We start from the raw sequence: 23,823 nt of genomic DNA, 5'->3' as shown, positions 1-23,823 counted from the left end.
GAGACCTCAAAGGAGCGTCGGTTAGCCACACCAGGTTGGAACCTAGACATGGTTTTAAGGTTCCTGATGTCAGCAAGGTTCGAACCGCTTCAATCAGCCTCTTTTAAAGATCTCACTTTGAAGACTCTTTTCCTCGTTTGCTTAGCAACAGCTAAAAGAGTCAGTGAGATTCACGCCTTCAGCAGGAACATAGGTTTTACATCTGAAACGGCTACATGTTCCTTACAGCTTGGTTTTTTAGCTAAAAACGAGCTTCCTTCTCGTCCTTGGCCCAAGTCGTTCGAGATCCCAAGCCTGTCCAACTTGGTGGGAAACGAACAAGAGAGAGTACTATGCCCAGTAAGAGCTCTTAAGTACTATTTAAGACGTACAAAGCCATTACGAGGACAATCAGAAGCTTTATGGTGTTCTATTAAGAAACCTGCTTTACCGATGTCTAAGAACGCAGTTTCTTATTACATCAGGCTTTTGATTAGAGAGGCCCATTCTCATCTGAAGGAGGAAGACCATGCTTTGCTGAAGGTAAGGACACATGAAGTTAGAGCTGTCGCTACTTCAGTGGCCTTCAAACAGAACCTTTCTCTGCAGAGTGTAATGGATGCAACCTATTGGAGAAGCAAGTCAGTGTTCGCATCATTTTACCTTAAAGATGTCCAGTCTCTTTACGAGAACTGCTACACCCTGGGACCATTCGTAGCAGCGAGTGCAGTAGTAGGTGAGGGCTCAACCACTACATTCCCATAATCCCATAACCTTTTTTAATCTTTCTCTTGAAATGCTTTTTATTGTTGTTTTTGGGTTGTACGGAAGGCTAAGAAGCCTTTCGCATCCTGGTTGATTTGGCGGGTGGTCAAATTCTTTCTTGAGAAGCGCCTAGATTAGAGGTTGTGATGAGGTCCTTTAGTATGGGTTGCAGCCCTTCATACTTCAGCACCTAGGAGTCGCTCAGCATCCTAAGAGGATCGCTAGGCTCAGTAAGGAAGACGTACTTAAAAAGGCAGAGTAATGGTTCAAGTCGACTTCCTTACCAGGTACTTATTTATTTTATGTTTGTTATTTTGAATAACTGCTAAAATGAAATACGGGATACTTAGCTTCTAATGTTAACATGTATGCTGGTCTCCACCCACCCCCCTGGGTGTGAATCAGCTACATGATCATCGGGTAAGAATAATATTGAAAAATGTTATTTTCCTTAGTAAAATAAATTTTTGAATATACTTACCCGATGATCATGAATTTAAGGACCCTCCCTTCCTCCCCATAGAGACCCAGTGGACCGAGGAGAAAATTGGTTCTTGTTGACAAGAAGTACCTGAGTACCTACTCGACAGATGGCGCTGTTGTTGTACACCCCCACCTGTATAGCGATCGCTGGCGTATCCCGACCTTAGGTTTTTTCTGTCGGGCAACAGAGTTGCAGCTACATGATCATCGGGTAAGTATATTCAAAAATTTATTTTACTAAGGAAAATAACATATTATAACAGAGATTGGTTTAGTTTACGATTGGTTACCATTCAAGTAGACGTAGTTGATGGAGTTTGCTGATCTAGGATGTTGCATTTTCTGTCTCTTTCCTTCATTAGCCCACCTCCATCAAAATGTGGGTGTCAGCACTATGAACATCAGAGTTGATTCATAGAAATAAATGGAATTTTAATGATAGAATAATATCTATACTGGCCAGCCAAACATTCTGCTTCACCCCACTGACTAGTAAGGTGAAGAGGCTATTGGTGTAATGTTCACTCTCCAAGGTAATCACTGTAGGAGTAAATTTCAACCATTCACCATACATAAAGTGGTACTGTCATTTTATAAATGGTTGCTAGTATTAAATGTTAAACATTACAAAATGATATATTTTGTACAAAGGAGGAGGAAGATTGTATACAGTATTTCTGATAAAAATTGGTAACATTTTTCAAATTTGATCACATACTATTTTTTTTAATAGGTGAATCAGTAGCTTACATTAAGGCTGTTCCGTGCTTTTACACATACATATACTGTACCATGGCATTTCCCCCAATTTTGGGGGTACCGACATCAAACAAATGAAACAGAAAAGGGGACCTCTCCTCTCTACGTTCCTCCCAGCCTGACAAGGGACTCAACCGAGTTCAGCTGGTAGTGCTTTTATATAAAACGTAATGTGAGATATTGATTTTTTTTAATATCAATTTTGTTACGTCACTTTTGTATTTACAGATTGTGATTGACGAGGATATTGAAGATGATTTCAACATTGGTAATTATCAGCATCTATGGAAGAAAAAGTAAAAACTGAAATGACTAAATATCAATAGTTTTCAGGTAAATGATAAATTGTTTGCAATTATTTTTTATTTTTGACTTGTTGCATAATCTAAATTCATAATTTTATTTTACTTACATTACTAGATAATACCGTTTTATGCAACATTATATTATTGTACATACAGTATATATGAAATAATATTCATTTGTAATATAGTGATTCCTCTATGTCCTCATCATTTGATATGGTTTCCATAATGTTTTAACCTTAATAGTTAAAAGCTTATGTCTTTGTCATTGAAACAATAGTACAGTGAAGATGAAATTATATGTATAGTTTTGAATAATTTATTGTGCTTTTTCCTTTGAAATAACTTCAAGTATTGCTACACTAACAGTCACTAAAGAGATGTTTTTAGTGATCATAAGTATTGTGTCTCAGACCTGGTAGAGCAACTGTTATTGGAAGATAATGAATCAGTGCCTCACTAGTGTCCGATATTTAAAGAACTCTACAGTATTTAGTTAATAAGATCAATTTCTAAATCACCTGTAATATAACTATGTTAAAGACTACAAACAATTACTTTACAAATTTCTGTTTCACCAGTCTAGGCTGCGATTTTTAGTTTGTGGTTTATTGAACTACTGATAAAAGCAGTCTAGGCATTAAAGCCTGATAATTTTGCAAGTCATGTATGCTTTGTGATTCATTCCAAGTATTCATGAATTTCAATGGCCCTTACCTGAAATTCATAGTAGTAACACTTGAAGTGAGAGCTTCTTGTCAATAAAATCTGAAATTTATTCGAAGTTCATTGATGTTCCTCCTCTGGGAAGGACAGCCTTGACCCATAAGGCTTAACTTATAATCTAAGCTCTCTCTTTGGGACAATACACCACCTTGTATAGCACTCCTGCTGTGTGTGTGCAGGTACCCAAATTTGCTCATTAGCTACATAGTGAAAATTTCTCTTGATCATGAATCTGCTTCTGGGACTGTGGTAACTCCTATAGCCATTTTAGTTACATCTGAGTAGACCTGCCCAAGCATCTGTTACTATGCCTTCTTTCTCATAGAAAAAAAATTAGGAGAGCCAAAGCCTCTGGTAGTATACCTTCTTTTATCTTTACTAAAAATTATGACATCACTTGCCTATTTTTCTCTTTGCCCTTCTTTAACAGTCATTCAAGTTTTTGCCATGCTTTCTTGTTGCTTCTTCAGGCATCACTCCTAATGTTACTCTTGCTGCAACATAGGCTTCTGGTATGGGTGCTCTTTTATGCCCTAAGGTTGATCCCGCAATCTCTACCTTCCTTCATAATTGAAATTTGTTCTTTCAGTCTGTCAAGTGACTAAAGGCAGATGGCACAGTGATCATAGACTTTGCAGCCATGAATAATGTTTTTACTTTTGCTGGGAGTAAATTTACTAGCTGTTCTTTGATATCTTATAATGTACCGCTATACCTCTTACCCCAGCTCTGATCTCTTTCAAGAACATCTTTGTTTTGAACTTTGATGCTAGATCCACTACAGTGTTTATTTAGTTTTCAACAGGATACAAGAGAGAGAGCTCCATGGCTTGTCTTCTTAGGCCTCTGTTTTGCAAGTTTGATAATTATGTTGATTTTTTTAAGGTCGTAGATAAACTTCTTAGTAAAACTTCCAAGGACAAGTCCCCCACACTTTGCTTACCTTTGGTAATAAATCTTTGTAGTCTAGTCCTCATTCCTCTGTCTTGAAGCATCCATCTCCAGCTCTTTCTTCGTTAGCTGGAAAGCAGTTCCCTCTGGGAAGATTTCCTTATCCCCAAGGAAGATTGAAATACTCAGCTATGTTTTGGAAAGTAATATTGAGGCCTCCTCTTCTGTGAACTCTTCTGCGAGGTTAATCAGTAATATCATAAGATTTTTGACGACTTTCGTGTTAAAGAAGGGCCCCTAGGCTGTACAATTTTGACCATACAGTTAAGTTATTCATGCCTTTTCAAACTTAACAGTGAAGAGAAGGAAGCCTAGGGACATTCTTGTTCTGATTTTGGATCCATCCATACTGAAGCAGATCAGGTGGCAATTATTTAGCAATGTTCAGCTAGTCCATATTGTCTAGGCTGCATAGACATCTCTTTCCAAAACCCATTCTCATTGGAAAAAATGACATAAGTTCTACCCTCAAATATTCTAGTTTTGCCTTGTTACTAGGATTCTTTAATAAACCTACAGTTTATAGCAAGCCATCCCAGGTCCTTACAAACCTGAGAACTTCAGGAAGTTTGTTGACCTCGGAGGATCTTTATGGAGATGAACTTGTTAGTTTTCTTCATTACATAATAACAATTGGATGTTCTTCAACCTTTCGGGTGCTTACTCTCTCGTCCCCATTCATCCAGATTTAAGGAGGTTCCTGAAATTTGTCATGTGAAAGACCTTCCAATGATCTTCCTAATCGGGTAGTTGAATCAGTAGAACTTCAAAAGTTCAAAGTTGGAGCAAATTCTTTTTTGTTGACCAGGCGAACATGAGTCTTTTTATAGTTTATTTATGACATATTTGTTTTTGATGTTGTTAATAGTTTATATATGACATGTCTGTTTTTACGTTGTTACTTTTTTTAGAATGATTTATCGTTAATTTGTTCTCCATTTATTTATTTCCTTATTTCCTTTCCTCACTGGGCTATTTTTCCCTGTTGGAGCCCCTAGGCTTATAGCATATTGCTTTTTCAACTAGGGTTGTAGCTTGGATAGTAATAATAATAATAATTCTGTACCCTGTGCTTTGGCCAATCACGGCCACATATTTCTTCATGTCAGTAAGTCTCTATATCTGCTAGATTTACAAATTGCCCAAACTAGATCAATACTTTAATTGGTGGAAAGGTGATTATAGTGTTCTGGCAAGCATCACCTTGAAGGTTAAGAACCAAAACCTCATTGTTTTCTGTTGTTACATGAAGATTGTGGTCCAAAGTGAGCTTAACTCAACTTTATAGGCTTATGGAAAAAGAGGGAAAGTAATGCTGCTTATCAATCTTCTCAAGCTTCTGGCAGCTTTCGAGGCCCAGATTCTCACCAAAAGTCTAGTGTAAGGGAAGATCATTGCTCATTGCTCATGACAAATATCTACTACATTCTCTCTACAAAAAAGATGACATGAAGTCCTAGTTCCTCTTTCTCTCTGCACAGAAGCTTTGTAGTGCATAAGGGAGAAATGTCACCAAGATTCCATATCTTATCTTTGGTAAAGTTCATGTCCTGGCAGACTAATTAAGCAGACACCACTGCCAATAAATATGGAAGATTTGAGGAAGGTTCAATCTGGATATGCTTACCAATTCTCCTATATTGCAAACTAGACTTTTCTGCTCTTCAGTTTCATACCTGATATTATGGGCAGTTAATGCCATGGTACAGGAATGGGTGAGGATTGACTTTTTCCACTGTCCATCATTCACCGTAAGGAAAGCTTTGACCAAAGTCATAGTTAACTTATGTCAGGATGACCCTCATTTCATCATTCTGGCCCTATCTTTGTGTTCATCCTCTATTGTTTCTTTCGATAAGAGATTTGCTCAAACTATCTTTTTCCCTTTGTTTACACCAAAACCTCTTGCTTTCCATGGCCAATTGAAGTCACTTCACCAACTGCTCTGAGTAAAGAGCGTCCAGTGTCATCGTCAGGGGACAGGTTATGTCACCCGGTGTAAAGCTAGAGGAATATCAGATGCTGAAACCTCACCTACCATATGTTTTCTCTTGGCCATGTGCTGATAACACAGCAATACTGACCATTAAAGGATATAGGTATATGATGGCGTCTTTGGTTAGAAAGTCCACTTAAACTGTCAGACAGCTCATATATCAGATACCATTGGTTCATTTATATCTGGAATTCCTTTTATATCTAACTATATTTCTAGAAATTTGCCATTTAAATATTTATCAAGACCACCTTATGAATACATTCACTACATTTGATATAAAGATTTCAGTGAAGAACCTCTTCTTTCATAACTTTAGCCCATGGCAAGAGGAGATGTAAACTTTGTCAATGCCAAATTCAACCCCTACTTAGATGGCATAATCTCTTTTGCTTTCATTCAAGGCAAAGTTATTTTACAGCTCAAAGGTCTTCCCCGGTACATATTGATGTCCGATCTGGATTCTTTCATTTAAGTAGACACTGACAAGATGCCTGTGCAACTTGTCAGGGGATTAAGCCTACTTTGTATAAACTTTACTTTTCAACACAAAGTAAAACGATTAAGGTTTTACTAACTTTGCTAAGAGCTATGACATCTGGGTGGGAAATGATTCTCAATTTTTTAAACACCTCCCTTTATAAGTTTAACGCATTCATCTGCATATTTACTTTACCAGAAGTACTTCTTTCAAAGTTTTAACACTTGCAATGGTCTATTATTGACTAGCTTGCTTTAGGTGGAGTAATTTTTAAAGCTAATCTTTTATCTTTTCTGGTTCTCACGTTTCTAGTTTGCTTCCAGTATTTCCTTGGATGACAGTGTGGAGGATATATGAAGCATCTCTTAGTTATTGTTTAGTGCTCTTAACTGTTACTATAACTCTTTCGAGTTTCAAAATGTGGAATGAACATAATTTTTTAGGCTTACCTGAATCTAGTGACCTGTCCACCACAAAATGGTGTGAATGCTGCACTCCCAGGGAGGGAAAAAAAAGGAAAAGTCAGGCTAGTCATTTTTACCTCTTTTTCTAGACGTTCGTCACAATCTGTGGGTAAACACCCATAGGTAGTCGGTAGTGAAGATTGTCCGACATTTCCAGACTCCTACTTTCGAAACCTGTGCCACTAACATTTCTTCCTGAAAGTTTCAGTAGATATGTCCTCTCATTGGTAAAAACGTCTGGTTGAGTCTTGAAGCCAGAAGAAACTGTGTTCTTAGATATCTTCTTTACCCTTCCGGCATGGGGAAAGACTGGTGCCCTGCATGGAGCATTGAGTTCTTTGTAGGTAGTATCGCAGTGTCTCTACAGGACAGAAATGCAAGTCATCCTGATCCATGCTAGTCGTTGCTTGTAAAGATGAGATGAAGGACTCTAATTACAAGTCGTAAACGCCTGGGTCTTAGACACGAACTCTGAATGTAAGGTGAAGGAGACTTTCTTCTGTCTTTCAGAATGACTTGTGACTTACAAAATGTCTCAGGGGCTCTTTCAGGGTCCGTTAGGGAGATCGTAGGACGTGAGCGACATCCCATTCGGGGCTGAGCTCCCAGGAAGGGTAAAACTTTTTGTATGTTTCTCATGATCCTGGATAATTCTCCCCCAAAGAGCAAAGGCTAAAGGCTGAGCAACAGCCTTTACCAGAGAGGCTAAGAGCATCATCTCTTGACAAAGGTATGTGGGGAAATCGGCAATCCACTGTAGAGAGGCTCTGACCAGATTAGTATCCCTTCTATGACACCAATAGCAGAAGATGGGTAATCTCTCGGTACCTTGACGAGGAGCGTCGAGAGATCCGAATAACATTCAACGTGTGGCCAGTTGGGAGCCACCAGGATCATCCTGAGGACAGATTCCATTAACAGTCAATTGAGTAATCAGCAAATCAGGCAAAAGGACAGGAAGGCTTATGCATCTACGTTGTCTTAGGGGTGTGGAAAGGTTTCCTCAAAAGCTGCCAATAGGTAAGGAACTGGAGAACAATATTGGAAGTTTCTTATTCAAGTGAGAGGCAAATTGGTCAATTAATGGGGATCCCAAAAGCAGGAAGCCTTTCTGCAACGCAAAGGTGTACAGTAGTTACCACTCTGACTATACTGTGCCTGCTGGAACATTTCTCTTGCCTGGAATGAGCCTTACTGATTTCTCTACTACATTGTCAGTTGCTAGGTGTACAGTACTCCCGCTTTTATAACTCTATAAGTTTGTGAAACAAGTGTACCATTACCTGTTGACTCAAGACACAATGTTGGTGTTGTCATTAATTAAGGCTACAGGGTGTCTTATCAAATTCTGTTGGAAAGGTACTAATGGCAGTGGTGCTACTTGCACTTCCTGTAGGTTGAAATCCAGGTGCTTTCTTCTCTGGACCTCGTCCCCAAGGTGGTCTGGTTCCTCAGGTGTTCACCCCACCCCTCCTTTGATGCGACTGTGAACAGCAGCATACATAGAGGTGGAAGTCGAGTGGAATATGCCTGGCATGGTCCTCATCCTTCAGCCATCAGGCCAGATCGTCCCCTACTTATTGTTCCGCTGGAACCTGATGTTATGGAGTGTCACATCAAACACCGCTGGAACAATCTGTGGTGGAGGCACCCGCGAGGAATGAGCTTCTCCAACCATGAAATGTGCCCCAGAAGACATCACTATTTTTGTACCGTAAGTTCTTGATCGTGCCGAAACTGCTGCGCTACCTCCTAAGTCCTGTGATCCAGTCGTCCAATATGTCTATCAGCATACCCCAGTGCCCTATTGATCACATTTCTCAGATCATGGAAAAAGAAAAGCAATCTGCCTCTATCTTAGAGCTACTCCCCATCGTAGAGATATCTCAAGAGGCAAGTCTTGTTCAAGTGGTAACAAGAAGAGACCAGCGTGAGCACTTGGGTTTAAGCAGTCCAAAGCACAGGTATTTTAACTAGGACACTACTCCCAGAGAATAAAGAAGAAACCTTCTGTAGGACTGATGGATGGGTAACTGGAAGTATGTCTCCTTTAGGTCCAAAGAAAACATGAAGTTTTCTTTCCTGATGGAAGACTGTACAGTACTTGCCGTTTCCATCTTGAACGATGTCTAGGGAGAGGTTGATGACCAGTCTCCCGCCCCTGGTCGACTTCTCCCTTGGAAAGAATTGACTTCCTTGAGAACCATTCAGATGACTTGGAGCGCTCTTTTCCTGCAATGCTTACATCTCTGTCACTATGACCAAAGGTTTCTGTGATTTTGGAGAGGAGGACTGGAACATGATTGAGATGCAAGTGAGAGAGGGCAATTTTTGGTGAAAGGTAGACAGAATCCATCTTGAAGGACTATTAATTGATTATATTGCCATAAGAAATAACTGACCACGGCAACTTGAGGGGTGCTATACACCAATCGGTGGACGTCATCCTTCCCTTGAAAGATATCGTTGTGACCCCCAAGGTTAATGAAATTACAAATGAGTGCGAAAGACCTTGACAATTGTAAACAGAGCCTTGGAAATTTGAACTGGCAATACCCAACAGAAGAAGGTTTGATCGAATGGTGATCGGGCTTCCTTTGGGAGACTGATCTGCCCTTGGCTCTTATGCCCTGAGACTAAAGAAGCAATAAACGTCTTAGCCTCTAGATAGCGAGTGGGAAAGCGCGGCACTTAGCAGTTGCGTTGCGCAAGTGCGTGTCCCTGGGTGGGGAGGAGCCCTGCTAACAAATGCATGTAGGTCATGTGGCATCTCACTGTTCTTACGAGCACTGAGAGCAATTCTAAGAAGTCGCCTGTTCCAATTCCCAATCAGGTGAACGTGTGGAAAGATCTCGTGTCGTAGGCATGTGGGAGGCTCTCACGTTGTGGAACAGTCTCTGTGCATGGAAGGATCCGGTGAGAGTAGACTGTTAGAGCTGGGATGGAACTGGCGACTGGTGATTTGTTTCTCTAGTGAGTTGAAAGTTCCAGTCACACACAGAACGAGTGTGAGATTTCCAACACAAGGTGTTGGAGCGCATGAAGATTGATCTTACAAGATTGTATGTTCTTTGCAAACCACACGTGAATTCTCTCTCATCGCGGCTGACTGATCGTAAGGTTTCTTTCGAACCTGAAAGAAAAAGCAGAGCTGCTTTTCATTCCGACCAACTGTTTGTATGTTTGGTCCCTTACGAGATGATCACTGGTAACAGGTACGAGAGTACTTCACTGCTTACCGATATACCTTCTTGGGGATGAGTAAGTTTCCAATATGTACCCTCTCTCCCTCATGTATGAATGGAGAACGGAGTTACACTGAACTTTGAAGGATCGATGTGGACTTTGACGACTACTTCTTCAAGCCAGAAGTAGCAGTGTTTACAAGTTCGGTCGAGGGAATTTAATCTGGGATAACCCTGAGAGCAGCGTGTATAGTTACCTCTTCTCAGTGTTGGATAGCTTTTGGCATGCACCCATTGGTATCTGAACATGCACAGGTAGCAAGAATAGCATGTACCGTTATGTCTTAAGGTGGAATAATTATCAGCATGCACTGATTCTTTCTCTCTTCCATAAGAGAATGAAATCAGTTGTTTGTTGAGGAGAGGAGAAGAAGGGTGCTGTCCTTCATCCTGACTGATGGTGCATATGTTCAATCCCATGAGACCGAGAATCTGTACCTGTACGGCGTACGGATAATCGTCTTTGGGATGGGTTGGTTCTCAATATTGTAATGTTCCTCCCACGAGAATTTATCGATCGGACTTCCTCGAGATCTTTGATGATGCCTTCTACTTATTCTTCTTCTAAAAGTCGCAGCATGGTGACTTAAAAGATGAGACGGAGGAGGAGGAACTCAAGTTTGGCTTCTACGGGATTGTGCAAGCCAATGTCGCTGCTCTCATGGGTGAAGTGATCACAGGGGACTTTTCGAAGAGAGCACTACCAGGTAAAATACTCCCTTAGCTTATTTTCGGGGTCGTGAAGACACTGCAGGGAAACCCTCCTCCAACGCACCACTAGCGATGTCTATGAAAGGACAACTTCCTTAATTGCGTGTTGTTGTACAGCCACAGTGAGGGGATAGCAGCAACAGAAATGGCGCCCAGCAAGAAGAAGTATGTTGCGGATAATGGCAGGTTTACGCAGAAACCTGTAAACAGCTACAGTTCATTGGGAAAACCGCATATCCTAGCCTCCATCCTTGAATATCTCTAAGCCACAGCAATCTGCCAGTATATTTACTCTGTCTAAAAGAATAAACAAAAGATCAAAACAGAGAGATTATGTTGCAGCAGAGAAGTATGTTTGCACTGCAGCTAAATCAAAGTTTGGGTTGCACCGATTGATTCCGGCATCATACTGAAATGTACACTCAAATTAAAAACCAGACACTAGGATTTACAATTTTTACTCCTAGCTTTGTAAAGACCTCGGTATTTACATTTGATTGAAATATGAAAAAAATCTGTCAGAGGAACTTTTTCAATATTATATAGTCGACTATCATCTAAAATCTCAAACCAATTAAATAGGCAAGAAAAAGATTTCTTGTGGAAAGGTTAAAGAAATGTTATATAAACACTAGTCTCCCATTTTATTTATCTCATATTATCACAAAAGCAATTAACTCATCATCCAAATAATATATGTAAGAATGTAAAGATAACTTAGTACAATATTCCCCTTCAACAACATAACATTGCAGAGGCATCATCTGCCAACTAACATTACATTCTGTAGCATAAACAACTGCCACATTTTAATTCAATGCTCAGCATTGTACTGATCAATAGTTATATAGTGTAATGTAATTTTAAATTTATTATAAACAACAGAATACCTATCATCTGCCAATACTCTTTTATTAAAATGCTCATTTTAGCCTATCAAAATAACAGGAGACAATTCCCCTCATATAAAGCTTTAACAACAGCATTTCAATTGGTTTGTAGAATAGGCTATAAATCTAATTTTACAATTAAACCTCATTCTCATTAATATTTACTTGATATCTACATAAAATATATTCATGGTACCAAACAATAAAATATGCAATCCCATTTCAGCATAGCACTAATGGCACGTGAAAACCAAATGAGCAAAAATATTAATAATAGTAATAATAATGAGGTTTAACCATAACATTGGTCGGCGCACACTCCTCTAAAAGTGAGAATATGTACAGATGAAGTCCCTATCCAATCCTACAGAGCCAATGGTGGCCCTAGTTTCTTTCACCGGTTTATCACAAGCAACAAATCTATATGTGATGGAATCAACTAATCTAATGCACACAAATGCTAACCTATTTTAAGTTAAAACAATTACAGATTATGCTTTAGAAAAGTTGCTCCCAGCACATTCAATATCAGTACAATAATAACCAAGTTACCTGGTGTAGAGAAATGTGTAATACTTTCGTAATTCATCCAATATCTGAATTACAAATTCATCTTAGAACTTGGCTAGATCATGTTCAGTACCAGATAATGAGTCGAGCCTTTTTGGGGGGAAAACTGCTGCTTTATTATAGTCTCTATCATTCAAAGTCATTATCTAAACACCATTAGGCATAAAAAATATGCACAAATTGCTCAACAGATCAACAACTATACCTATGCAAAGTTAGGCTATGGAGTGAAATTACACTACAATTTTGTATACAGTATCTAGTAAATTCGCATGAAATTGGTTTGTATCTTTCTTTGATAAGCTTTTGGTTTTTGCCTACATATCTAAAAATTTTTACAGAGCACATTTTTTTTTTAAAAACAGGTATAAAGTAAAAAGTGACATCTGTGATGTACTATCGTATTTATAAACAAAATTGAATAATAGCAGTAGGAAGCCGAAACAGCTTCTTTGAGCAGAGTCATGGTATGCAAATAAATTCCTGTGCCATGCTAATATCTAAAGTAGATTGATGGCCACATCCTCACACTATAAAGGGAGTTCCATAGAGATATACTCAGTGGTTTCATGAAAGACAATAGTAACCAAAACCAATAACAAAGGTGAATCCTATTTATAAACAAGATTGATATATTTAACAAAACTTACCTTCACAACAAATTGGTTACAAATATCTTCTCATCACCACTGGATTCAAACTGGCAGATGGACAAATTGATAAGGACGGTTGGCCACATAGCTACAAAGACTTAGAATCACCACCTGTACTGTTTCAACAAAAATTTTGATCAAATATATTAAGTCTAAACTATACACCCAACTTGATTTGCATGACATTACAAATCATCAACCCACAATATAATGCAACACATTCTTGAAATAAGAAAAATGTTATTTATGTCAGCATTAATAATAATAATAATAAAAAAAGAATATTTTAATCTATGTCAGCATAAATAACCGAATCATATTCAAAACATGGGAAAAACATCTACAACTTAGCAGCCTTGTCATAAAACTATAACAATTATTTCGTCTCCTAAGGACCCAGCACACCATTAATTAATAAAATATAAAGAAAATGAAGACTTTAACAAGAAAAAAGTTGATCCATAGTACTTGGTTTTAGTAATTTTATGCATTTATGCTGCTGTCGAGTTTCAGTAGCCAGAATAGCACAGTAACTAGGCAGCTTTATGTTAAAACATATGATGTGTGCACAAAGCCAGATGTATATATCAATCCATACTTTAGTGAATGATGCAGCTATGAGAGATTATTTTACAATGAGATGTCTAATTAAAGGAAGGAAGGGATACTAACAATATATACTGTACTCTCTGATGATCTTCAATATGCACCAACAACAATTCATAAGGTCCTATGTTACAGCGCTACACAAACCATCAAACTTTGAGAATTCTGTGCAGGATCAAGCTCTAATAAATAATGAAAAGGCTTTTAAAATTACCTTCACATTTCCCATCTTGTTTAAACAAAACTGAATTATTGTTTGAGTACTGATGCACCTTTGTCTTTCACTTAAATTTCTCCAAAAAAAAAAAGAGAAGACAAAAATAAATCTTGTCACGGCCGCATACGAACGCTCAGATGCACAAGCCTTGTAAAACTGAGAATTTACATGTTGACATACAACTCAACATAGTAATAGCCATGACAATAACACATTTTTAAGAATCAACACATATATGTATATATGGTTTAACTACAAATGTAGTGTGCAAATAAAAAAAAAAAAGTTTTTTTTTTTCAAATTGGTCCATCAAGTGTAACTGGTGTCCAGTTCACTGTGAATCACTTTTGCACTTTGAACACTATATGAGAAGTTTCTCTGGGGCAACTTAGTTTTACCATAAAAATATGATCACATAAAAAAACAAGTACCTCAAAGCCGTAGAAACACCTACAGCGACACTATTAGCACCCGAAGCCTTACAGGGCAAAATTCTGAGTCCTTGATATGGAGTCATGAAATCAAGAGTGAGCAAAAGGGCTTTCAGAAGCATCATCATCATTATCTCCTCCTCGAGGCATCGTGTAAAATATTGAAGGACGACCATCTACAGCATTCTAAGGCTTGAGAATGTCTTTTCTTCCTCTTGCACAGCAAGGTCATTATCACTGCTTTATCACTTTCAACCGGGGACCAAGCTATGACGAAAATCATGATTTCATACAATGACATCAAAAATAATCTAAAAAATTTCACATAATATAGCTCCATTTTACCAAATTTACATACAAAATGACACTGCCTCCATATCACCATTAATTTGGTAGAAAGAGCCACATGGCTAATTATTAAGGCAGGTATTATATTTGGGTACTAGAAGATATCAGGACATCTGGACCAATCCTGCCTCTCTTTACAGTCCCAATATTCATGTGTATACCTATAGTTTAATGCCCCTGTATCGTCTGTCTCCTTAGTGAACCATACTGGAGTGTAAGGAGGAAACTCTTGACCTGTTAAGAAATAAGACATTAATCAAGATTTGCATAATAATGGTATGAAAACAAATGCGCTTATATAATAAACTATGCGAATGAAATTAAACATATTACGTAAAACAAAAATATGATCACAGATTGTTGTCAAACTAGTAATAATAATAATATGATAATAACCATTATGTTATAAAGTCTTGATGCTTATAGGGCTATACAGAAGAAATTATTTTATAAAAAGAAAAATTATCATTAATAAATAACAGCTTCATAAAACTTTTCCTTAATTAGATAGAAATATGAAAATATCCTAACAAAATATCTTTTAAAGTTATTGGGATTCAAGTCATTATTGAAATATATCAATCCACAAATACATTTTTAAAAAAATTAAAAGTTTTACAAAACGTTCTACTTTACTGTTACGTTAACACGAATTACATTTCTTTTAAATGATGCATAAATATTGGGGTAGGGTAATGTTAAAGGGTGCTAGGACAATTCGGTCCTGGACAATTCGGTCCCGGACAGTTCGGTCCCGGACAATTCGGTCCCGGACAATTCGGTACTAGGACAATTCGGTACCAGGACAATTCGGTACCAGGCTTGTCATTTTTTTAAATGTCTAAATCAGAAAAATATGATATTTCTATATTACATATTATGAATTATTTATATATGATATTACCTAAATACCTAACTACTTAGTTTGGTTATTCACTAGTTGTTTACAAATAGTATAAACAATCCACCTAACTACTTTGTTACTAAACGATTAGTTTGGTTATTCCCTTAGTTTAAAAAAAAAATATAAACAAAACGACTTTATTAGTTTCTTTATTCCAGACTTTTTAGTCTAGTTTCACCCCATCATCACGCAGATGGAACTTTTAAGAGCTGTCCTGTTATATTTTTCCAATTATATGTCTTGCATATACAAATTAAGAACTTCAGTGCTCCTAGATTCTTTGCCCTCTTACCTGATAAGTCTCAAAATACGTATGAGCGCCTTTTCCAAAAAGTGAAAGAATTAGTGAATAACGAGGGGCCAGAAGATATGATAATAGACTTCGAAAAAGCAGTGGAAAACGCATTTTCAAATACGTTTCCAGGAACAAATATTTCTTTTTGCTAATTTCATTTAGGACAAAATATTTATAGACATGTTGTAGCTGAAGGTTTTAAGGTATGTTCCCACGAAGATGACATATTCAGTCTTAAACTGAGATTTTTTATAGCCTTAGCATTTTTACCAGTAAATCAGGTTGCGGAGGCCTTTGATGAATTGGTTGATGATGATGATATCCCTAAACCTATTGTCTCTTATTTTGAAAATTCATATATAGGACCAGTGAGAGGGAGATGTACCAGAAGGAGGAGACTTGATCCAAAATTTTCAATAGAATCTTGGAATGTTCTTCACCGATGCTTGAACGGAGAATCGCGTACAATTAATAATTTGGAAGGTTTTCACAGCACATTTATAGCAAGTCTCTCCAGTATGCATCCAAATATTTGGAAATTGATTGAAGCCCTAAAAAGAGAAGGGAGTTTGGCAAAAACCAAATTACAAATGATGCAAAACGGGGATGAACCAGTAAAAAAAAAAAAAAAAGAAGTACAGGGACTGTCACAAGCGTATCATTCACCTAGTACATAAATATAATCAAGCTGAAAGAATGCAGTTCCTTAAAGCAATCGCTCATAATATTAAAGTTTAAATTTTTCTATATACTTTTAACGACAAGAAATGTATAGTTTTTACTATTTTATTTTTATATAAATACTTTTAACATAAGAAATGTATGGTTTTTACTGTTTTATTTTCTATATAATAAAGAAACTGAAAAAGTATTTTTTTTATTTATCGCACACGCAAGGATAAATCAATTAGACTTTTTTATATCTATACTAACAAAAGCAAAAATTTTCTGTTGAAAGTAATGCTTAGAACTGATAGGAATTTTAGAAACGAAAAAAATTGGAAAAATACTGTTTTTTCCATATTATAAGAATCAATTGGTACGGAATTGTCCTGGTACCGAATTGTCCTAGTACCGAATTGTCCAGGACCGAATTGTCCGGGACCGAATTGTCCGGACACCATGTTAAAGTAGTGGGACAGTTAAGTAGGAAAGTGACCAAGAAAAGTGTTGACGTCACAGTAAAAATCAATGATACCGTAGCTGAAGGAATACTAATGAGAACCTTTAATACCCCTCTTCGAAGAGCCACGCAAGACAATGTGAATTATTATTACCAACGAGGATACAACCCAAATTGAAAAAGCAGGATGCTTCAAGTCCAAGGGCTTTAAATGGGAAAGCAACTCATTGTAGAAAGAAAATGACCTCAGTCCCAATGCTTGTGATTTGTCCGAAATTTTATACAACAATTCATCCATAACGGAAATAGTAGCCCACTCCAAGGTGTATTATTGACAGACATAAACCAAGTGATGTAGGGGGTGACTATCAGGTTAGTTGTAAACAGGTTTGCCAAATTTTCAGATGGGCTAAAATAAATTTCCTACTTTTCTCATATAGGATTAACCCTATTAATGTCTTAATTAGTTATTTTCTGTTAGATTAATCCACAAATCTTGGTACTTGTTATTTTTAGCGTTTCATCTGTCGCTTTCTTTAAATGCCAAACTTTACATTTGATCCAGTCATCTCTACTGCAAACGTGGCTACTATAATTATATTTACATTTCATTTAATACCTATTTAGCAGGATCCATTTATACGTTTCATATAATATATGGATAGGTGATTTTTTACTGTACTACTACCAAAAAAGGTAAAACTTTTGAGGTGTATTTTTAATCTATCCATATACCAAGGCACTCCCCCCAATTTTGGGGGGTAGCCGACATCAAACAAATGAAAAAAACAAAAGGGGGGGACCTTTCCTCTTTACGCTCCTCCTAGCCTGACGAGGGACTCAACCGAGTTTGGCTGGTACTGCTAGGGTGCCACAGGCCACTCTTCCCTGTCATCCACCACAGATGAAGCTTAATAACCCTGAATCTCCTACTGCTGCTACCTCCGTGGTTATCCAATGCAACCGGAGAAAACAGCAGGGCCTACCGGAACTGTGTCACAATCGCTCACCATTCATTCCTATTTCTAGCACGCTCTCTTGCCTCTCTCACATCTGCCCTCCTATCACCTAGAACTTTCTTCACTCCATCCATCCACCCAAACCTTGGCCTTCCTCTTGTACTTCTCCCATCAACTCTAGCACTCATCACCTCCTTTAGCAGACAGCCATTTTCCATTCTCTCAACATGGCCAAACCACCGTAACACATTCATATCCACTGTAGCTACTAAATCATTTCTTACACCCATTCTCACCCTCACTACTTCGTTCCTAACCATATCTACTCGAGATACACCAGCCATACTCCTCAGACATTTCATCTAAAACGCATTCAATTTTTGTCTTCGTCACTTTCATTCCCCATAACTACGATACATTTCATCACAGTTGGTACAACCACTCTCATTCAGAACTCTCTTTACAATCATGCCTAACCCTCTATTCTTTATCATTCCCTTCACTGCACCCAACACTTTGCATCCTTCATTCACTCGCTGATGTACACCTACTTCCATTCCACCATTTGCTGCAATAACAGACCCCAAGTACTTAAACTGATCTACTTCAAGTAACTCTCCACTCAACATGACATTCAACCTCGCACCGCCTTCCCTTCTCATAACCTTACTCTTACCCACATTAACTCACAACTGCTGTAAAAGTAGAGGTCATGCTAGGTATTTGAAATTTATTTTATATAATTAGAGAAATTAAAAGAAAACTCACACATGGCCTAAATAAATTGAATAACTAATTCTTTACAAAAATCTCTTTCAGATCAAATAATTATATAAAGTCAAGTCACTTGCTTGCATCTTCATACCACTTTACATGAGAATTGGAGTCACACCACTCAAGATGAGGTTATATAAATATCTATAAAAAAAATTTGTGTGTACAGCACTAATCATTGCTGCAATAAATGGCACTCAAGGAGGTAACCACCTTAATACTTATATGAAGGTGCTATGATGATCTGGAAGTTTGACAGTAAAATATCTAAATATGGTGCACATAAAGTTTCCTGTGGAGGTCAAGATTTGATAGTGTAATTTCTTTTGGCCTATATATTTTTACCATATATTCTTGATAATTCTGTAAAATATACAATACAGTATGTACTAAAATCAATGTTTATTTTTATTAATAGCTACCATAAGAAAAATATAAGGATCATACTCTAAAATCAAAACTTAAAATTATTACTACTTCTTTACCAACCAAACCATTACAAACTATTTTATAAAAAAAGTAAATCAACTAAACTGAAAAAAATCTTGAGAAATCTAAAATGAAAATTCTTAAACAAGAGAAAAATTTCCTATGAATACGGGACATAATCTTGAATACATTACCATCAGCTGCAGCTTGTTCTGCCTCTGCCTCTCGTTGACGCCGCGTGGCTCTCTGTTTCTCTTCTAATCTAAGTTTTTCTCTGTTGGCTTCATCCCACTGACCCTCCTCCATTAAACGTTGGTCTGGTCTCAAGCGGGAATCCGTTGGCGATACATTTTCTTCCGGTTCGTTGAGCTGACAGGCGAACTCGGTGAAGTTGTAATATTTATCCGACTCTTCGCTGTAAAATAGTGCAAAATGTCAATTTCACTAGAAATCATAATTTATTTCAAGACTAGCAAGTATTCAGGGTAAAGTACAATACATGGTAATCTAGAAATGACTTTGCTTTAAGATCTAACTCCCTAACACAGACGAATTATAAATGCATAAAAAAATTAAGCTGTTTATGACAATCTTTCAGTGCCTGTTGTCCTAGATATGGAATCATGAAATGAGAAAAATAATTCTGAAGAGATGAGAGGGTTTTGGATTTATGGAATTTGGGCCATAGGTAGGTTCAGATGCAAGACGAAACGAAGAAGGGAACAGAATCAAGACTGATAAGTATTGAGATGAAATTACTAATAAAATTCTTGAGAAATATGAGGATCACAGATTGGGGGGGGGATCAAACTAATATGGTTTATGTATGTGATGATTAGAGAAATTAAGAAATCAGTTAAAAGTAGTGTACAGTATATAGTAATTGTGGGAAGTACATGTTTCGTTGTTATGATGCCATCTCATAAGTTAAGGAGTTTTATTTCTGTTTATTTTCTTCACCTGTTTTGTGATTCTACAGTATATGTTCTAAATTTTTTTTTTTTTATTTCTCATTAGATTTCCTAGTCACAAAGTGTGTTTTATGTCTTATAATATATATTGATATGATTTTATTATACAGCATTAGCACAAAGGATGACTTCAGTACTGTATGTAGGTGTTCCGACTTGAATCGAAATTCGACTTACACCATGCCGTAGAAACGAATTTCCATCGTAACCCCAGGACCATCTGGAATGCCTTCAAGTTAGCTGTCCATCCCTACTTTTATGAACCAACTCCTGTACAGTATATAAACTGTAATAGAAATTTCAACTTTTGCTATCTTAATTTCAACCAACAATAAATGACAGGTCTTCAATGCAAATCAGAAATCTTAACCCAGTCAACTTGATGACAAATTTTCTAGCAAGGGGTAATCTCCCAAACCACTACTTTCTTCCTAGCCTTGTCAGGTTTCACGCTCATCAAATCTAGAGCTGGGGTAGCAATAGTTTGCAGCCAGTATTTATTATGGTAGAATGCTAGTTTTTGTTACGCTTTCCCAAAACAAAATACATCAAAAAGACTACTCAATGCATATTTTCAATAAATAATTTCAAATAAAGCATAATTATACATCACTGTAATTTGATTTTAGAGAACCTGTGGAGCCAAGACTTGTTTTATTATTTTATTTGATTATTAAAGATTATATAATCCAATGTTCACTCAACAAAATCCTTGTTAAATTATTGTTACAAACACTTATTTTCATCTGCAAGAAACAATTTTGTGACTCCTATTTATAAGAAATTCATGTGCGAGGTTACGAATGCTCAAACAGCTCACATCTAACATGGAAATGGAAGCTTTTGGTCTTAGGGTAGGGTGTTCTAACTACAGAATTTGTACATTCAAATTTTCCCTGCAAGATGCAATGAATATCAGGTGCTCTATCATGATTTTCAGCTCTACCATAAGAACTTCACGCAACTGCTACAAGTTTAATACGTGCCAAAGCTGTCTTAACTCAGACCATTAACTTTGCATGACCTACTCCCATGCTGCATCTACAACTGCAGATCTTGACTTCTTTGTATAAGATACCCATGTCCTGAACCGCTTAAACGCTCACCGTAGCCTAAACAATAATCCTTCGTCAACTCATATTAATACAAACTAAAGCTGAACTACCTCCTTAAAGAACACCATACTTTCCTGTACACCAAGTTTTTTTTCCTAGCCTTGCACAGCATTTTGGGTACAGAGTAGGTGCGATTTTGTGTGCTCATACACTGACTTTCACAACCCTATCTTGCATAATTCTGGTGGCAGTTGGTAAAGTCAAATACATCCTGTCTCAACAATTCTAACCACAGACAAGTCATGTCATTTGTTCCATCCTTTCCAATTATGTTTACAGTTGCAGCTAACTATATTGTAAATCCTGACCTTCACATGGTCATTCTACCAACTCACTCTCAGGAAATATGAACACGGTATATCTACGGTAGTTTATAAATTTGAGATGTGGTAATGATATTTTTCCAGTTTACAGTTTTATACATACCCTCTAGATACAGTTTCAACGTGCCTTACATTAATTAAGAACGGGAGGGCAATGTATTCCCTTGATTTTTGTTCACATCTATAGCCTAAGCACTCTATGATCTTTGACTTCCAAATCACAGGCTAAAAGATACTTGCAATATATTAAGATGTCCGAGTCAATAGTATAAAGTGCATGGACTTCAATGATTCTTGGTCCTGTCACAATAATAGTGTTCTTCCAGCCAGCTTTCATTCAATCATTCACCAATGTAGCATCTACCAGTAATCCCTTATCGAGTTTATTAACATCTAAGAAACTATTAGGTGTTCCAATTTCTCTATTGTTTAGGTTCTCAACCCCTTAATTGTGATCAAAGTTGCATCTTCAATCCCTAGTGTGCTTTCTCATTTTTAGTGTAAGCTAAATTTGTGCTAAAAAAAGACCTTGAAAATAGTCATGAAGACAACAAAGAGGAAGGTTGATAATATTTAAATGCTGCTTCCTTCAGATAACTACTCATAGTTTATAGATGTTAGAGAGATATTAAGTGATGGAGTATTATAACCCAGGCATGTTCCCCAGTCAAAGACGTTCTCATCTTTGTTAGTACAGTAATGTCAACCTCAGCAATACAGTAGTGACCAAATAACAACAATCCTGGCAATCCATGAACCACTGTGCAAAAACCAACACCATTGCTTGGTTCTTTAGCAGTATATGTTCTACTAACAGCTCATACATCAAAGATGAAGGTTGCAACCACTATTAAGAGTTCTAGTTCTCCGATATTGACTCTAGAGGGGCAATAGACTGATGTGTTATTTCGTTTCAGCAACCAGAGGAAAATTCATACCTCCAGCTAAAACTGATCATTGGATATAAGAAAAATCACGAAATAATCAAAACACAAACAAACAATGCAATTATTAGAGAGAGTAATGCTAACTTCAAGTTATTTAAGTTATTTTCTAGTAGCTGTAAAGTTTAGGAAAGTGAATCTCAAAGTATAAAAAATACAATGACTAGAGAAAAATATCCTTCTATAAGAATGATAATTATAGTTATATCATGATACTTTTTTCTAGAATGCAAATATGGACACCATGAAGTGACAATATTGAAAATATTGAAATGAAAGTAAAAAGCCGTGTCTTTTGAGAGAAAGAACAGCAGACGTCAGTGAAATTGGGTTTCTTATACGACAGTTATCTGTATTTAACTAGGCAATTTGAGTTTAGACACTGACCAGCAAAATGAGTTTCCAATGGAAACAACATTAAATGCATGACTAATGAGATGAGTATGTCAATAAAATAAACAAAAACTTACTCCACAGGATTTCTCTTCCACAGAATTTTAGGTGGCCCAGTTTCATAGACAGGCTTTCCTGCCCTCACGGTCTGTGAAGTAACACGGCAGGCCTCTATTTTCTCATTCCACGTACCGGTGATAAACCATTTGAAAGTACCTTCACTGTCTACAACATACCCTGTAACCTGCAATGTTAAGTGTTATGGAATATAACTATAAAGAGTATTGAAATCTATTATTTCAAAAGTAATTATGTAGGATTCAAATTTTGAAGAAAAAACTTTACATCTTGAAGTTATTTACAAATTAAGGTTATCTTGGTAATGGATTATGGAAAGCTTAAACATTTATTTACCAAATAAAAATAAGTATCAGAAAATCCACAAATTATTTCAAGGATTCCACAATTCCCTTTAATTTAAAAGCCTCACTTAGATAAAAATATATTTGAATTCACTACCTTTTTAGGAGTTTCTCTGGAGAAGTATGAATATGCTATGAATTTAAGGCAGCATTTGTCTCCTGTTTTGTGATTGACTATTTCCATTTCTCCATGGTTGTCTAGCCACAATTTCCCCACAATCATGTTGTGAGCAGTTGTAGACACCTTCCTCCAACTATAGTGGTTACCTGAAAAAAAGACGTGATGTTCAGGGCCTTAAAACTTTACAAAACCCAATTGAATACATTATGCAGTATAATTATTATGCAACCGTAGTTGCTGAAGGGCGCACTCTTTACAATATTAGGCAAAAATCTGTTATTCTAATCAAAGAACAAGCCCACTGTGCACAACTTACCACTCTGACGGAATTTAAGGTGAGCAATACCAAGGGGAATGATCTGGAGGTATTTGCCTCTGAATTTTGAGGACATAGAAAAGTCTTGCCAACTATCCCAATTAGTCCCTTCTACATATTGGGCCACTATAGGGGGATGGTGAGATACCTGTAA

The 23,823-nt window shown here is 37.0% G+C and overlaps 2 protein-coding genes across 3 annotated transcripts in view; one reads left to right on the top strand and one right to left on the bottom strand.

Moving 5' to 3' along the window:
• mRpL55 (mitochondrial ribosomal protein L55) overlaps window positions 1–20,490 on the top strand; it is a 51,686-nt gene extending 31,196 nt beyond the window's left edge. Inside the window, exons 4-5 of one of the 2 annotated variants that reach the window (XM_068391072.1) lie at window positions 2,215–2,319; window positions 20,146–20,490. In XM_068391072.1, coding sequence (XP_068247173.1) covers window positions 2,215–2,286 — 72 coding nt within the window. In that variant the 3' untranslated portion in view covers window positions 2,287–2,319; window positions 20,146–20,490. Of the gene's footprint in view, window positions 1–2,214; window positions 2,569–20,145 lie in introns of those variants that run through there. The other variant, XM_068391071.1, reaches the window with a different exon arrangement.
• The window catches only part of LOC137656785 (oxysterol-binding protein 1-like), a 100,507-nt gene continuing 88,169 nt past the window's right edge, over window positions 11,486–23,823 (bottom strand). The window contains exons 8-12 of the mRNA XM_068391070.1: window positions 23,670–23,817; window positions 23,330–23,499; window positions 22,888–23,054; window positions 19,259–19,479; window positions 11,486–14,814 (exon numbers count right to left, since the gene is read on the bottom strand). Coding sequence (XP_068247171.1) covers window positions 14,675–14,814; window positions 19,259–19,479; window positions 22,888–23,054; window positions 23,330–23,499; window positions 23,670–23,817 — 846 coding nt within the window. The 3' untranslated portion in view covers window positions 11,486–14,674. The remainder of the gene's footprint in view (window positions 14,815–19,258; window positions 19,480–22,887; window positions 23,055–23,329; window positions 23,500–23,669; window positions 23,818–23,823) is intronic.

The sequence above is a fragment of the Palaemon carinicauda genome, chromosome 17 (assembly GCF_036898095.1).
Source record: "Palaemon carinicauda isolate YSFRI2023 chromosome 17, ASM3689809v2, whole genome shotgun sequence".
Taxonomy (NCBI): domain Eukaryota; kingdom Metazoa; phylum Arthropoda; class Malacostraca; order Decapoda; family Palaemonidae; genus Palaemon; species Palaemon carinicauda.
The sequence above is the reverse complement of the archived record's forward strand: the minus strand, read 5'-3'. Positions and strand labels throughout refer to the sequence as shown.